At 36.4% G+C, this 17396-nt stretch overlaps 3 protein-coding genes across 6 annotated transcripts; all 3 read left to right on the top strand.

The window, feature by feature from the left end:
- Positions 1-3005: 3005 nt before the first annotated feature.
- LOC110814671 (WPP domain associated protein) lies at positions 3006-6140 on the top strand. 2 transcript variants are annotated; one of them, XM_088212423.1, is made up of 3 exons: positions 3006-5415; positions 5518-5743; positions 5921-6140. In XM_088212423.1, exons 1-3 carry the CDS (start codon positions 3419-3421, stop codon positions 6008-6010), a joined length of 2313 nt encoding a protein of 770 aa, XP_088068549.1. In that variant the 5' UTR covers positions 3006-3418; the 3' UTR covers positions 6011-6140. The 2 variants fall into 2 exon arrangements, with proteins under 2 accessions (XP_088068549.1, XP_021897910.2); XM_022042218.2 differs by having other exon boundaries at positions 3011-5415; positions 5939-6139.
- Positions 6141-6466: 326 nt separating this feature from the next.
- On the top strand, positions 6467-11956 carry LOC110814670 (uncharacterized). Of its 3 annotated transcripts, none has more exons than XM_088212422.1 (6): positions 6496-6621; positions 7620-7765; positions 8583-10921; positions 11164-11290; positions 11393-11491; positions 11632-11956. In XM_088212422.1, the coding sequence occupies exons 3-6, from the start codon at positions 9225-9227 to the stop codon at positions 11674-11676; spliced, it is 1968 nt and encodes a 655-aa protein (XP_088068548.1). In that variant the 5' UTR covers positions 6496-6621; positions 7620-7765; positions 8583-9224; the 3' UTR covers positions 11677-11956. The 3 variants fall into 3 exon arrangements, with proteins under 3 accessions (XP_021897909.2, XP_088068548.1, XP_088068544.1); XM_088212418.1 differs by having other exon boundaries at positions 7620-8054; XM_022042217.2 differs by lacking the exon at positions 7620-7765 and having other exon boundaries at positions 6467-6621.
- A 658-nt stretch (positions 11957-12614) lies between these two features.
- LOC110814673 (uncharacterized) lies at positions 12615-16674 on the top strand. Its single transcript, XM_022042221.2, has 2 exons — positions 12615-13465; positions 16385-16674. Exon 1 carries the CDS (start codon positions 12831-12833, stop codon positions 13452-13454), a length of 624 nt encoding a protein of 207 aa, XP_021897913.2. The 5' UTR covers positions 12615-12830; the 3' UTR covers positions 13455-13465; positions 16385-16674.
- The last annotated feature ends 722 nt before the right edge of the window (positions 16675-17396 follow it).

Genomic DNA, 17396 nt, shown 5'->3' with positions numbered 1-17396 from the left:
CTTACGTGGTACAACTTTTTAAAATTATATTTTAACCCTTAGTTTCCGATTTTTCTTTTAAAAACATCCAAGAATCCAAATTTTCATCAATTTTTTTCAAAATTATTTTTAATTTCATCTGTAACGGCCCTGGAAATTTAAAATGAAATGTGTATTAAAAATATCAAATGCGGAAGCGAAGTCAAAAATTCGATTAACATCCCTTACACTAAAATCAAAAAACGTGCTCACAAAATATAAAAGATCAAACTACCTAAAGGAGAAACTTGAAAGTAAAAGCTACGAATATGACTATGGAGTTTTTAGGCGTCCCCTTCGTCGTCCTCCTGCGGAACGGGCTCGGGAACAATGTCTTCCTGATATGAAATAATTAAATAAGGAATGAGCTACACTAGCCCAGTAAAGACATCACGATATCTCACCGTCACGGAGGTAAAGGTGGGTAGAAAACACAAAAAGACCAATGAAGCATAATTTACAACAAATTCTTTTATCAATAATAAATCATTCACCATCCACTTACCTCGGTGAAATTCATAAAACAGTATACGAAAGCAATAACATTATCATCATCATGAAATCATATATAAACTGTATAACATAATACTTATCACACCTTTTGTAATTCAATCATTACACAACATATTTTCCTCATTTACCAGCCCACTAGTATCCATGGGGATCCATAGGGATCTTGCTACCCGTTAACCCTTAACACTTGAAATCAGATTCCAGGGCCGTCCCCATACCCCGTCCGGTATGGGCGCAAAAACTATAAACCTCATTACCCCGTCCGGTATGAGGGTGAAACGCGCCGTCCCCATACCCCGTCCGGTATGGGCGCCAAAACACATAAGATCTCCATACCCCGTCCGGTATGGGAGACCACAATCCCGGTAGGGTTCCCTACGGACCCGGTCCGTCTACCATCTCCCAGGATATCTAGTCAGGCTGACCACATTATATAATTACCCATTTACATAATCTTTCATTCTCTTTTTCCTCAGTCAGCATCATTAATCCACATACAAACAAGCAAAACGGTAATTTATGCCAAACAGACAACATACAGCATCAATATCCCAGTCATTCAATTCATAATCAATAAAATAGTAAAATATGTACACGAAACTATAAAATGAAAACATCAAACCTCATACTGCATTTAAAATTGTGAAATAGGCCAAATAACAGTTAACCGACAAACACACTAGACTCGGGCTCCATTAGCGACCTTAAACAATTTCACAAATTCGTTGATTCAAGAAATACCGTTTTATCATTGTTGAACTTTAATACCGTGATAAGAAATAGGGTGATGGGTCCTTACTCGTTTCGGAGTCCGAACACGGCTTCACAGTGCGCCTACAGGCTGTCCTTAATTTTCCCTGAATTTTTTTCCGGGGAACTGAAACGCACTACTGGTACCTGCACGTGTTCCAAAAAATCCCAAATTAGGCCCAAGGCCCCTTTTTGGCCAATATCGCAATTCCGTCACGGCGGCTCCGCCGTGCTCCAGTGACGGCGCCGCCGCTTGCGGCGGCGATCCGCCTCGGTTTGGCCGTTTTCGGCCGAATTCGGTCACACTTGCATCAATCCTTGCGATAAAACAACCCTAGGGCCCTCGGGGGGCCAAAAAATTACGGAAAACCGAAGCTTACCGGCGGCGGTGCTCTCAGGTGCGGCGGCTCTCCGGTGAGGTTCGTGTTTTGGTGATTCGGCTCCGATCAACCTATAGAGAAAAGAATAGTGATCACGGTGATATAAAAATTGCATCAAACGGAGGCCGGGAAGGGCCTCATCGGAGGCAAAAACTGAGGAGGGGCGCGGCGGCGCCGCTGGGTTTCGGCCGTGTTTTCCGGCCATTTGGCCGGGATTTTGGCTCCAATTTGGCCACAGGAGAAATCAGCGTGGAAAAACGAGTCAGGGGTATGAAATTTACCTCAATCGGCGATCAGAAATCTCCCGGTGCGGCGGCAGGTGGCGGCGGCCGGCGTCTGGTTCGTCTTCTCCGGCGAGGGCAGGCGGCTAGGGTTTTTGTGGTCAGGTGTGGGGGTTCTATTTATACCATTTTGCCTTTTGATCTCAGCCGTCTATTTTGTTTTAATCTGGGCCGTCCGTTTTTGATTGAATCTGGGCTGTCCGTGCGATTGCATCTGGGCCGTCCGTACGCACGCTTGATCTGAGCCGTCCGATCGCGCGTACACGGATCGCCAATGTGGCCCGTCCCCGGTCGACGTGGTTTTGCCACGTGGCAGGTCCTGGTTGGCCGAGACTGCTGACGTGGCTGCTGACGTTGCTTTTTATAAAAAAAAAACCTAATTAAAATAATTAATAATAAAATAATAAATTTTTTTTTTTTCAAATTTCCGGGCGTTACATCATCATCTACCTATTTTTTTTTCATTTTTATATTAAACTAAAATTAAAAAATTAAAAAATTATATTTATAAATTAATTTTAAATATATTAAAATTAATTGGGTATTACAAATATTGCTAGAAGTATACTGGTTGGTTGTGGTGCAAGTAGTGGGCCTACGTACATTGGAGGGGTTCACAACGTCAATCCCATTTTCATTGGCTACCCTCCATATATATATACGTATAAACCAGAGCTCAATTGAAAACAGTTCAATTACATACTCCTATATAATTATAATGTAGGATGTCGATATATATATATATATATATACATATATTGTTACATCATCACATTCAAATGCCCTTTTATACAATGATCAATTAAAGTTGCCTGCAATGTGATTTTACAAGTAAAAAAACACTCACAACGAAATCTATATATCTATATATCTATATATTTATATATATATGTGTATGTGTCTACAAACTCAAAGAACATCAAACTTGTGCTCTACTCCCTGCTAAAGAGACACAAGGCAACATTGAGAGGATGAAGTTCAGATGGGTAACATCTATGTATATATATATATATATGTTTATATATATGTGGGTAATATGTATTTTATTTTTATTTGTTGATCCCAGTTAATAATTTTCTATTTTTAATATTAAAAACATAGTGTCAGTACTTTTTGTTATGAAATAATATAATATTTAAAAATTTCTAATTAATACATACTTAAAAAATATTATTGGAAAATGCCCATATATAATTTTTTGGACTGTTTAAATGTACAGACGCATGAAAAATTCAAAAGGGTTTCCTTACACTTGTAGTAATTTGCTTGGATTGTGTCTAAGAAAGAAAGAGATTAATGAGGGATCTCTGGACAATTTAAGAAATTAGAATAGGTCAGCTGGATCATTCCCATCTTATAGGAAAGATGGATTCTGAACTTCTTATCAAATATTCAAAGAATTTAATCACGAAGGTTTTCGATTTATTCTTCAGGTACATTCAAGTCCCCTGAATATAATACTGCTAATTCGAAGAAATGAATAATCTTCTTGGCGGAGTGGATGACAGATTCAGATCTTCCATAGCAGATTCAACAATGATGTGGATTGTGCACTACGCGATGGAGAAAGCGCACGAAAAATTGAAGAAAAAACGAGGAGTTATTTCTCAATTAAACGAGACATCGAAGTTCTATGAATTGGCAGTAATGCAGCTTGAGGGATGTCTGAAGTTTGTTCAGCAAGAAACTGGGAGTTACATTCTTGAAAGTTGTCACGAAGAACTCATCTCGGATTTGACAGAGATTAAGGATCGACTTCAGGGACGTCTCAAGGAATCAGAGCTCGCGATATTAGAGAAAGACACAGAATTGACAGAGAGATTGGAAAATGAGTTAAGGCTTGGATTTGCTCTGGAAGCGAAGGAGAAAGAATTAGTCTCGTTACACGCGAATCTTGAGCTAGAACGCGCAAAGCGTGAGGGAGTTGAGGAGATAGTAATGAGCAGCTGTGAGGCTAGAGATGATGGAAGTGAAGGGGAGCTCTCGGAGTTGAAGAATTCTGTTGATATGCAAGTGTTGAGCATCATACAGAAGCTAGAACCGGAGAAGGAACCTTCGGATGAAGGGAGATATCTCGAGAAACCCATTGAAAAGATGAGTTCTGACTTAGATATCTTGAAAGGAACTCTTGATCTTGCTTTCAAGAAAATGTATGGTGCTCTTTTCTTGTCTGAAATGGGTCCCCTGGAGCAGAAATGGATGTGGAAGATTGAAAAAGATACAATTGGTATACTAATAAGAGGTTTCATGAAGGAATTTCAGCATAATTCTGAAGTGGAAACGAAGACTCAAGAGAATCAAGTTTTACGAAAGTATTTTGTTCATTCGACGAAGGAGATCATATACCTACGAGGGGAGCTCGAGCATATCCTTGAACAAATTGAGGTTCAACTCGAAGCTGTGAAAGCTTGTGGAAAAAGTTTTATGAAACCAATAGGGAAATCTTTATCAGAAGGCGATAATCATATAAGTTCGAAGAATTTCTCCTTCGAAGAAAAATTAATAAAGGACATCCACGAAGACGGAGAAGAGGAGGATAATGGAAACTATGTTGCTAAGATGATAAAAAATCATGAATTGATTATTCGAAGAAAGAACGAAGAGTTGAATTGGATAAAACGAGAACTTCAACCAACTCTGAAAAAACGAAAAGATCTTATAAATCCGAAAGGAAAGATACAGGAAAGTATCACGAGATTGGATAATCTAATTAACGCCAATGCTAGGCTATGCAAAAGTTTTGATGATGAAGAAGATGTAACATACTTAGATGAATCCAAGTTTTCCCCAGTTGATGTAATGAATGAAAAGAATCTGGGTTTGGACAGTTTGGATGATGTCTGGAAGAAAATGCATCAGACTTCGGATCCAGATGGAATCAAGGAAGAACAATGCAATGAACTTGGAATACTGAGACAAGAAAAAGAAGATGCAGATTTGCTAACAGTGATCATGGAAGACACTTATCTAACTCTGTTCAAAAGTTTGATGAATAATTTCTACAGTGACTTATTGAGCCAAATAGACAAAGATGATATCTATGAAAAACAAATAAGGGAAATTGTGAATGAAGGACTCAAGAAAATTGAAAGTGACGAGATTGACATTGAGACTCGAGAAGAGATATTTTCTATCGTCTTTAGCGAGACAACAAAGGATCTTCTTAACCATCTTCTCGAAGCTAAAACAAACTCGCTACAAGATGCAACATCGGACGATGAATTAATGGCTCAATTAAGGGAGGATGTACATACAACTACATTCAGAGAGGTGTATAGAGAATGGAAGAAGAGTGTAGAAATTTACATCGATGAAGGCCTTTTTCGACAAGAGGTGAATCGGATAGTATTTGACGAGACGAGTAGAGATATCTTGGATATCGTCAATTACGTGCTATACGAACTTAACAAGTTCGACATTTCTAAAAATTTCGAGTACATAATTTATGAAAAATTAGGGATGATTATTTCCAGGTATTGTGATTTTATCGATGAACTAAATTATTCGTTAACGACTAAATTTCATTGATCTTCATATAAAATGTTTTACAAATTCACTAGCTAATTTTTTTATAGGCTGGAAAACGTGAAGCTTCAATTACATTCGTTGATCGAACTTGTTGCTTCACTGAGGAGAAAACAATTGCTTTACAAGACGGCTTTTATTAAGAGATGCGAGAATCTTCAAAAGGCGGAAGCAGAAGTTGATCTGTTGGGCGATCAAGTTGATATGCTCGTCGGATTACACGAGAAGACATATCAGATTTTGCACCAGCACTCGCCAGTTTTGCAGTCTTCCGAGGTGAGAAATATTTTGTGTTGCGTTCCTTTTTTGGATTAATAAAGTGCTCGTTAAATTTTATCAATTTCACGAATTAACTCATCCTTCTTCAAACCAAATGAGATTTGATTCGATGCTTTCGTGTTCCTCGAGTCGCAACTTTCTATTACTCAGAAAAAATTTTCTCGGTTTTCACAGGCTGATCTTGTTGTTCAGGTGCCGGAGCTTTTGAATCTGATCGAGCAAGAAGTTGCTGCGGTTGTGGATTTTAAAGAGAGAGTAATTTAAAACTTGTAGAGAAAGAGCCTTTTTTTTTTTCTCTTTCACTATATAATGTTTCGGTATTTTCGAATCGTGTTACATTTTCGTCTATACTTTTTATTTATAAATTATTTTTATTACATTATAAATAACATACGTGTATTAATTTATTAATAGACGTATGAATTTTACTTTTAAAAAATTAAAATAAATATGGTTCATTGAATTAATAATATTCAACAATTTTTTTAATTTGGAATCATGCTTATAAATAGTGTTTTTTTTAATGTATTTTTCTAATTCATTGAATAAAAAGTTTTCTCAATGTGCTTACATACTATGCTTTTTGAAATGTATGTACATTATTAGTCTTTTTGGTCCAATTTCACAATTCCAAGTTTATAAGTGGTAATGATTCAATTCACACATAACTTATATTTGGCTCTTCATGTAATAATTAACTCAATTCCATCTCTCAATAATCTAATAAAGCTATGAACCGTTTATATACAACAATTCCATTACTTCGAAACAAAGACTCTGTTTCGGGATTTTAAACCCTGTTGTCGAGTAATTTTTTCCGAGTACTTCTCTGTTGTTTTTGTTCCGCAAAGAAATGAAGAATGATACATATTCGGGTAAGTCTCTATTTTATAACTTTGTTAGTAGAATTTTTTGTTTGAAACATTTATTTATTTATTTTCGTACATTATAGAGAAATGTTTGGTATTTTAATAGCATAAATAAAAATTTATGGTATGCATGATAAAAGAATTTCATCCTTTTGTGTTTCATATGTATGTGTGTGTGTGTGTATATATATACATATAATGTGTATGTATGTATAGGGAAAAGAGTATATGCTAATGAAAAATTTCTTGAGAGATGATGTACCTACACCAAAATTGAAATAGTAATTACATGAGCAATTGAGTTCATATTTACAAATAAATTTTCTTACATTAAAAATAATTATATTCCTCCATAATGATATTAAGCTACATACAATGTTTTTAGCCTACCTCATTCATGACTATACTATAACTTTTGTTTAAAATAAACACAATTTTAAAGTGATTTTGACAATATTCTAAAATTAAAATATGGTTTTAATAAGTTTAAATACAAAAATTAGAAATGTGTAATTTTAAAAAAATAATTAAAAATTTATATTTGAAAATTCAAAAATTATTTTTATCAAACATATGAATTTTTGTTTAGCCGATTGTATTTTCTATATTTATTTTTATTAAATACCGCATAATTTTTTATTAAAAGTATTTTTAAAATTCGTGACGTAAAATACGATAGGATATATGACAAGTAAGGTGACAATTAATACAATTTAATAAATAAGTTAGTGTCCAATAATAGTTGCAGGGCTACATTTTTTTATAAATTAAAAATGTAATAAAATTTAAAATTTTAATTTCATATCTAATTTTAAATTATTTTAATTTTACGTGAAATTTTATATATTTAATTTTTCGTGAGGTTAATATAATTTATATTATAAAGTATTTAAAATTTTAGGTTATTTATTTTCTACTAAATCCTATAGCTTTTATTTATTTATTTTTAAATTTTAAATACAAAAAAAAAAAAAAAATCAGATTTAAACTATTCGAACTTTTAGTTTTTAGATGCGCCTTTCGCACGAGTTTGGTTTTAGGGGATGCGCACTTCACCAACCGCCCGGAGTAGTTTAGCGGGAAAAGCATGCCGCTACGTCCAGATCCATTCGGCTCGCTCTCAGCCGACGAGTTCTACGCCTGCCACTCGGTGAGTCACTCTTTCGAGTTCGCCACACCAATCGGCCAGTCCAGATGGCTTGTGCATCTGACGGCCTTACTACTCCTCGCCAAGTCGATCGGAGTTTGCCCCTTGCTCCATCGACCACGAGGTCCATAGCTCCTCAAACGGCGGCGCTCGTTCTCAACAACGACCTCGCCAAATCGACGATTGCATGGCCTTCTTTGATTACTTTTGCTCACACCACTCATCGGGCAGGAAATCCTGATTTTCTCTTCACGTCACGCTCCGTCAGGGTGGACTACAGTCCCAAATTCAGGCACAAATGCATAATCCTGTTTTTCTGAAGTACTTGTTTATTTTTTCTTTTGCTAAAAATTGGAGAGGAATCAAACATGTCTACATGAAGGAAAATGGAGGTGATCCTCCATTTTCTCCCTCTTATTTGATAAGATTTCCCAAACAAAGAGAAAATAAATGGCGGAAGGTTGAAAAACAATCAATTAGGAGACTCTCTATCAAAAATCATCATTATATTAACAATCAGTTGTAACATACAACGAACAGTGCATGAACACAAACTGATTAACATGTAGATAATTTTTAGTACTATTTGCTTATATCTTAGTAAATTTATGAACGGTACTGCGCGTTGAAGAGTCCTATTAATTTGGTATATTTAATACTTGTTTTCTTTCTACATTCTTTAACGTATAGAGGTTTCACATTCAGTTTGTACGTGAAATTGACTAAATTCTCAAGTTTGTTTATCGTGCAATTAACCACTTCTAATTAGTACAAGATTGCTAACAAGTTATGAATCTCATGGAAACTCTTATTTGAATAGGCTATATATAGTCTTCTTGGAGTGGTGATGACAGATTCAGAGTCTCTGTAACAGAGTTGATAATGATGATGTGGATTGTACACTATGGAATGGAGAAAGCCCTTTAAAAAGAAGGTGAAAAAGAAGGTATAATTGCCTGTTGATAAGACATCAAAGTTTCCTGAATTAGCTGTAATGCAGCTAGAAGGGTGTCTGAAGTTTTGTCCAATAAGTGACTTGCAGCTACATTCTTGAAAGCTGTAGCGAAAAAGTGTTCTCAGATTTGAAAAAGGTCAGGGATCATCTTGAGGGACATCTTGGGGAGTCAGAGCTTCTGATACCAGAGGAGAGAGTTAATAGAAAGATCAGAAAATGAATTGAAGCTCATCCTTGCATTGGAAGCTAAAGAGAAAGAACTGGTTTCTTTACACGCGAATCTTGGGCTTGAAGTGCAAAGCAAGTGGGAGTTGAGAATCTGTTAACGAGCAGTTGTGAGGCTGGTGATGGTAGAAGTGAAGGGAAGGTTTTTGATCTGAAGTATTCTGTTGATAATCAATTGATGAACCATTCAGCAGAAGCTGAAGCCCCCAGAATAAGCCACAAACGAGGAGAGAATCTGTAAAAGATCATTTGAGATAGAGTTTTGATATTGACGTCACTAACATGTATAGCGCTCTTTCCTTGTCTGAGTTTGGTCCAATGGAGCAGAAATGGATGTGGAAGATTGAAAAAGATCCAGTTCCTGTACTAATCCGAAATTTCATGAAGGATTTTCAGTGTAATCTTGAATTGGAAATGAAGAAGCGAGAGAAGCAGAGTTCCGTAGGTTTGACAAGACATTTATTGGATTTGATGAAGGAGATTATATGTTTACGCCAGCATCTTTGGCTTATCCTTGAACAGATGGAGTTTCAGTTGAATGCTGTCAGAGCCCTCGGAAGAAGTTTTGTGGCACCAATACGAAATTCTGTATCAGATGCTGATGATCAGTTTAGTCCCAGTAACTTCAACTTAAAGGTTGAAGGAGGACCAAAGGACATCCATAAAGACAGAGCGGAGAAAGATAGTGGCTACTTTGTTGCTAAGATGATAAGGAATCAGAATTGGAAGAGGCGAGATCTTCAACCAACCTTCAGGAAAGGAAAAGATCCTATTAATCCAAAAGGAATGATAGAAGAAGCAGTTGTGAGATTGGATAATTTAATCAGTAAAGAGGCTAGGCTATACGAAAAATTTCAAAATCATGGAGATGGACAACTGGAGGAATCTTATTTCTCCCAACTTGATCTTGCAAATGAAAAGAAATTGGCTGCAGAAAGTTCAGAGGATGTTTGGCAGAAAAAGCATAATACCTCAGTTTCAGATGGAACAAAAGAAGGGAGCAGTGAATCGAAAATACCGAGACGAGGAGAAGAAGATGCAGATTCTCAGACAATGATCTTAAAAGATCCTTACGAAACCCCTTTCAAAAGTTTGATCAATGAATTACATACTGAGTGGCGTACTCGTGAGGTATGGAGCCTGATAAAAGAAGATATGTATGGCAACTTAATGAAGGAAATGGAAAATGAAGAGTGCAAGAAAATTGGAAGTGAAAAGATTGAAGCCAAGATTAGAGAAAACTTATACTATACGGTCTTCAGTCAGGCAATAAAGGATCTTCTCAGTAGCCTTCATGATTCTACATTAAACAAAGAGCGGCTAGCAAAAGAAGCTTACGGAAACTTAGTCAACGAAATAGTAAATGAAGAGAGCAAGAAACTTCAAAAATACAAGAGTGACGCCAAGATTAGAGAAGACGTATATTTCACAGTCTTCAGTGAGGCCATAAAGGATCTTCTCATGAGCCTTCATGATGCTGCAGTAAATGAAGTGAGCCTTAAAAAAGAAGATATGTACAAAAACTTAATCAAGGAAATTACAAATGAAGAGAACAAGAAAATTGAAAGTTGCAAGATTGATGCGAAAATTAGAGAAGACGTATATTACAAAGTCTTCAGCAAGGCAACAGAGGATCTTCTCAGCAGCCTTCATGATGTTGCATTGGAAGATCATCACAGCTATGAGGCTAAAAACCAACGCCTACAAGATGCATTGTCTGATGAGAAACTGATGGCTGATTTAAGGGATGATGTTTACACAACAATATTGAGGGAGATGTACAAGGAGTGGAAGGAGAGTATAGAAATTAATAACGATGAAGGTCTTTTTAGACAAGAGATGAATCGCATAGTTTTCAGTGCAACAATCAAAGATGTGGTGAGCAATGCCAATTGCACGCTACATGAATTCCAAAGGATCAGAGTTCCTGAGAATTCCAAGTACAAAATAAATGAAAAACTAGCGGTGATTTCTTCCAGGTACTGTTATTTTACTGATGAAATTACTTGCTAAGGCCTGAATTTAGTTAACTTGATCTTCTTGTAGAATGTTTATATCTTTTGCAGGCACGTACTTAGAAATCAGACTCAAATTATTTTGCGTAACAAATACATGTTGACACGGCTTTGTCTTGTTTTTGGCACAAGTTACCATTCAAGAAACAAAATTAAATCTAAAAGTACAAGCTTATTTAGCAGATTCTTGTCTGAATTCCTTACAGGTTGGAAAATTTCAAGCTCCAATTACATCCACTAGTCCAACATGCTACCTTGCTAAGAAGAAAGGAGTCACTTTACAGGACAGCATTTACGAAGAGATGTGAGAATCTCCAAAGGGCGGAAGCTGAGGTTCTCATCTAAACCAAACTGACAAAATGGCATTTTATGCAGCTGCCAAATTTATCGTTAACATGTTAAACTGTTTGCTGAAGAGTTTTTACATACCTGCAGGTGGATGTGCTGGGTGATCAAGTTGATAAGCTTACGGGATTACTTAAGAAGACGTATCTTACTCTGCATCAACAATCACCATTTTTGAAGTCTTCCGAGGTGAGCAAAATCCTCGTTTTTTTTTTCTTATTTACCATTTAATTGAAAATTCTTGTGTATTTCAAACGATTTCACAAAAATTACTTGAATTTTCCAAACATCATTAACATCAGTTTTGATGGGCTGATGTTCTTGCTCAGGTACTAGAGATTTTGAAGTTGATCAAGCAAGAAGTACTCGTTTGAACCTTGTAACAACACGAAACTCTCTGCTCTTTTTTCTTTGGGAAATTCATTTTCTCCAAACAGATTAGTTAGATTGACTTAAAACAATCTGCATGGGAGAGAAATACTGCGCCTATTTTCTTCTTCACGGTTTCTTGCATTAGGAGGGGTGTCATTCATGGGACTCTGCTTTGGCCCTCTCTTGTCCTGCTCTGTTTTTTTTATCCCTGTATGTAATCTGTTTAGGACTCTAATGCATTATTTGTATCAGATTAGACAACACTCAGTATCTTCATCTCTAGGATATGGATCTCAAATCTCAATCAATATTTGATAAATGACAAATCATAAATACTTATATTATATATAACGATTAAGTTAATTATTTATTTACGAAGTGGGTGTTTGGGAGAATTATAATTTGTATTATAAATTTTAAAATTTTAGTAAAAATTAACTTTTGAGATTTTAAACATAAATTCTTCGTTAAAAGTCTAAATTATCTTACGAAGATTATATTAAATTCTTCGAAACCAGTGTCGGACTATGGGTTTTACGGAAAAATACTCTTTATTTACATATTTGGTTGCTCCAAATAAGACGAAAATCGACTTCTATTTAAAGGTTTGTTTATTTTTATATTAAATGAAAATATAATATTAAATAGAGAAAAATTAAAAGTATGGTATAATAATACAAAATTTAATGATTTTATGTGTTAAGGATAAGAACCAAAAAATTATGAAATATAAAATTAACAATGAAAAGATATGATTGTATGGTATAAAATTAAAATTAAATTCTAAATTAAAGTTAATTATAACAATAAAAAGATATATAAAACACTTATTAATTATTAATTATTAATTATTCTTACTTAAGGGCGTAAAATCTGTGTTTGACCAAAATTAAGATTTGTTCGCGTCAGGTCAAACTTGGGGATTTTTATAATGATTTTTGAAACTGGAAATTATTAACAAGTGAACGCCCAATTTTGTCCCTTCCACCTCCTCTGTCCTTATTAGGGTTACCGTTGGGGAAGATAGAGGGAGCGACACGGCACCGCCATTTCGTCAATCGTCTTTATCGACAAGAAGAACAAGGCGACGGAGAAAACAGAAATCCTGGAACAAATCTAACAAGGTTAGGAGAAATCGAGACGGCGGGATTTTTGAATGACGAAGAATGAACAACAGCAGCGATGGGAGTGCGGAGCCTGCGGGTTGGCCGAAAGGTGGCTCCTCCACTCGGTCCGCCAGCGAGGGGTTTACCGGAGACTCTGCACCGACTGCGTTCTCAAGAGCCATCAAGGTCTGTTCTGTCCTCTCTGCCTCAATGTCTTCGAGGACTCTCCTCCGCCTCCTAATGCTCGCCTCATTTGCTTGAACTGTCCTTCGATCACTCATCTCTCCTGCTCTCCTTCTTCTTCTTCCTCCTTCCTCTGTCCTCCGTGCTCAAAACCTAATTTCTCCTTCTTTCCGATATGCTCTTCCGTGCCCGATTCGGCCTTAGATCGTCATTCTGGCCAGCGAGTCATCGATAAGAACTCCGCCAAGGCGCTTTTAGCGGCTGCTAAGATCTCTGGGATTTCGATGACTAAAGCGGCTGTAGTGGCGCGGGTTGAGGCCGAGAGGAGGGTGAAAGAGGCTGCTTTGGCCAAGAAGAGAGCCAGAGAGGCACTAGAGAAACTCGCCCACTTGGCCGCCAGTGATAAGGCTGCTAACAAAGAATCACCACGTAAGCTCAACAATGGAAATGGCAGCAGCAACAACCACAAGGCTTTCAACAGCTCGCGATAAGATTTGAGGACGTGAGTTTTTTATTTTAACACTAGAAATTTAATATTCTCCTTTTTCACGTGGATGGCTGTAGAAATGAGGTTTATGCTTCTAATTACTTCTGACCACTTGTGGGTCTTTCATTCAATGCTTGGAAATGAAAAGGAGAGGATAGGATATTTTTAATGGCTTAATGTGGAAAAATAGGTTCATGAATATGAAAAAGTGAAGTGATTATTAAAGACATCTAAAATTTAGATTAGATAGCGACTATTAAGATTGATATGGATCGAAATTGATGTGTTAGTTTGTAATTTTTGGGATGGTTAATAAAGACAGGCTTCTAAATGCACTTATATGTCATTCAATATCTCACAATCTATCTCATTTATACTTATATTAGAAAGGCTAGGAAAGGAAAAGCTATTACTGGATGGAGAAAGGAGCCGGTGTGCTCCGAAAAGGGCGGAAGAGGGTAATCTTCATGGGTTTATAGGTCCTGCTGTTGATAAAGACAGGGGTCTAAATGCATGTATATGTCATTCAATATTTCACAATCTATTAATGCTTACATTAGAAAGGCTAGGAAAGGAAAAGCTATCACTGGATGGAGAAAGGAGCCGGTGTGCTCTGAAAAGGGCGGAGGAGGGGAATCTTCATGGGTTTATAGGTCCTTATGTTAATAAAGACAGGTGTCTAAATGCACTCATATGTCATTCAATATTTCCTAATCATATCTCATCTATACTCATATTTGAAAGGCTATGAAAGAAAAAGCTATTACTGGATGGAGAAAGGAGTTGGGATGCTCGGAAAAAGGCAGAGGAGGGGAATCTTCATGGGTTTACTGGTCCTTTCGTTAATAAAGAAAGGTGTCTAAATGCACTCATATGTCAGTCAATATTTCACAATCATATCTCATCTATATTCCATATTAGAAAGGCTATGAAAGGAAAAGCTATTACTGGATGGAGAAAGGAGTTGGGATGCTACGAAAAGGGCGGAGTGGGGGGAATCTTAACAAGTTTATAGGTCCTGTTGGAGTAGAACTAAAATGCTAGAACTTTTAGCAAAGGTCTCAGTCAGCTCATGTTATTTGGGAATATATTGTTCCTTGCTTCAGTTTCTCTTTGGATTAAGGTTCGTTTAGGGGATGTCTTTATCCATGATGCTAAGGAACTGGATGCTATTTTATCTTAATGCATCTCCTTTCTTTTCTTTATTCTTTTGCTGACACTTTTTGTGCTGCAGGATATCTTATTCTCCCCATCTTGTAACTCCTCTTACTTCTTAATAATTTTTCTATTTTTATTAAGAAAAAAAATTAGAAGGGAGAGCTAATGCATAATTTATAGGTCTGATGAATTCACTGAAGTGTTGGGTTGCATCCATATTACGATGGCTATGGAAGAGAGAACTATTGTGTTATCCACTTTATTGAGATAGCTATGAAGTAGCAGATTACTGTAATTAATTGGTCCAATGAGTTAATCAAAGTGAAGTTGGTGCATTTGTTTCAAGTTTTCCTACCCGCTACATTAGGAAGGGAATGAAAGTGGGAGCTATAGCTATTGCGTTACTCATCATCCGATGAGTTAAGTTAGTCTATATATTTCAGAAGAACTTGGATTGAGTTCCGAAGATTTTGAAAGATAGTGAGCTACTTCCCATTACGCAACTCATGGACCCCTTTATGGACCAAAACATAATTTGTTTTTCCCTGAGCAGATATTAACTAAGCTACACCTGTGCTAGATATGCAGCTGATGGTCATGTAGTACTTTTTAATCAGATAGGAGGATGAAATGTTCATTGGCAGCAAGTAGATTTTGTTTTCTAAGCCACTAGCTTCCTGCTACAAAAAAAAAAAAAATCCTTGGCTGTAAGTAGATCTTATTTTCTGAAACAATTGCATAACTGCTTGTGCTACCACATCACAGCAGTACCCTTAGAGACTTGGCTGTTAATGGAAAACCAGTTTAGTAAAGAAGCTTGGGTTCTCTTTTGAAAAGAGCCCTAAAATTCTATCATTATAGGTCTTAAAGGAAGAAGAAAACAGAGAGAATCTGGTTCTTCTCTGACTGCTGATTTTACACTACAAGGACCTACATCCATGAGTGTGAAATCTGCTGATAGCCTTTTTCAAATGAAATCGTCTGCACTTTAAATATCAGCTTTTGCTTTGCTTGTGAAACTCATTGCCTGGGAATGTTTATGCCATGTAAAACCTTCTTGACACTTTCTAATGCTTCTCCAACACCAGCTACTCACTGGCCATGTATTGGCCTGCATTTCGCAGAGACAGTCTTAAACTACGGCACTAATTTCAAAAATGTTTTCCTGATATCGTTTGTTCCTAATGTTTTTATCTGTAACCTTTTGTCAATTGTCAATTGAATTTATTCTCAGTGCTAAATCTTCCTACGAAGCTTTTTCTCTTTGTATATTGATTGTCCTGGCATGCTGCCGTTACCTATGATTTTTTACAATGCTCTGCTGTAGATTTTTCACAGCTTAAGTAATTATATTTTTGTTATAGATAGTCAGAATTTCGCACTGTGATCTCCTGATATTTTCATTCAGTAAGAAAAGGTTTCTTGGTTCTTGTGTTTCTTATGTCTATGGAATAATGGAAGATGCTCCAAAAGCAAGTGTCTTCTTTACATCCTCAAAATGATTGTTTTTTAATTTCATATTGGAATTATGATTTTCAAGAGGTTTTGGCACTCAATCATGGTTTAGTTAAGTACGATGATGCCTGCAATCATGATAAATAGAGAACAGATTAGTACATTTTTCTTATCTCGGGTTATTATCTGTTTTATACTCAAAATAGTGGCAGTAAAATTGACCTATAATATCTGTAAATGGGAAGATTCATTTTCTCACCATACTTATCTTGGATGTTCATATTAATGTACTCATTATTACCATTTCATCCTTCGTTCTAGGCAAACAAGAAGTTTTCCCCAGGCTGGTTGAATCCAATTCCAGAAAGAGGTGTTTCCCATTGACAGCATTATCTTGCCTTCGATCCACTTCTCCCTGAGATGCTTGCTGAGATTGCTGTTGACTGGTTGTAAAATTTTTTGTTTATCCAATCATGTGAGTTTGAGCAAAACTCAACTGCTGGATGGCTGTGCTAGTTTGTATATCAAAGTTTCCTATGTACTTAAATATTACTCTGCATATCACTGACCTAGTGATCTTACTAGATCTAAATCTTGGGAGCTTTTGTGCAGGTTCTTTGTATCTTCGTCACCCTCATCTATATTTCTATGGTTCTATATACCTCTTTCTCCTTCAAACCTCTATAATTTTTTTGATTAAAAAAAATTAAATAAGAGCCAACCCCTTCGACCCATTTCTTTTTCCTACAGAAGATGTAAAGGTCCCTTCCTTCATTTTCAGACCCTTCTTGCAAAATTTTGTCAAATGGAGCAAGTCCCTTGTCCTTTCTTCTTGAATTTTTCTTTGGTCTTCCTAATTTCACTTTTAACCTAGGTGGTTCAATCGGATCAATGCCAGTGACTGACCATATTTCCTTGCTTCTCGCCCGTGCCGAGTAGACTTTGCATGGGATGTCTGAAAGATTCCATGTTTTGCATATGCACGTTTTCTATTTATCTAGCATGTCTCTTTTCACCTTCGATAACCTAATAACTTCAGTCACCGTTTCAATCTACGAAATATAAGATGGTATCGACCTTTTTCCTCGTTTACCCATGTCATTGTTTGGGGTGAGATTTATTCGTCCGCCTGTGGAGATAATTTTATAACCGTCCGCTCGTATCTCATCTAGAATGGTGGTGATTGACTTGCATCTTTTATTCAGAATTCAGCCACTAGACATTTCTGCATGTTGTTGTCAACAATGTCTCACTTTGAAAATGCACTAAAAACCTTTTTCTTCTCCGTCAACTCTTTTCGAAATATAAAAAATTCGGTTAAATTTTTAATTTA

The sequence above is a fragment of the Carica papaya genome, chromosome 2 (assembly GCF_054855325.1).
Source record: "Carica papaya isolate Zhongbai chromosome 2, ASM5485532v1, whole genome shotgun sequence".
Taxonomy (NCBI): Eukaryota; Viridiplantae; Streptophyta; class Magnoliopsida; order Brassicales; family Caricaceae; genus Carica; species Carica papaya.
This window is presented reverse-complemented; position numbering and strand designations above follow the sequence as displayed.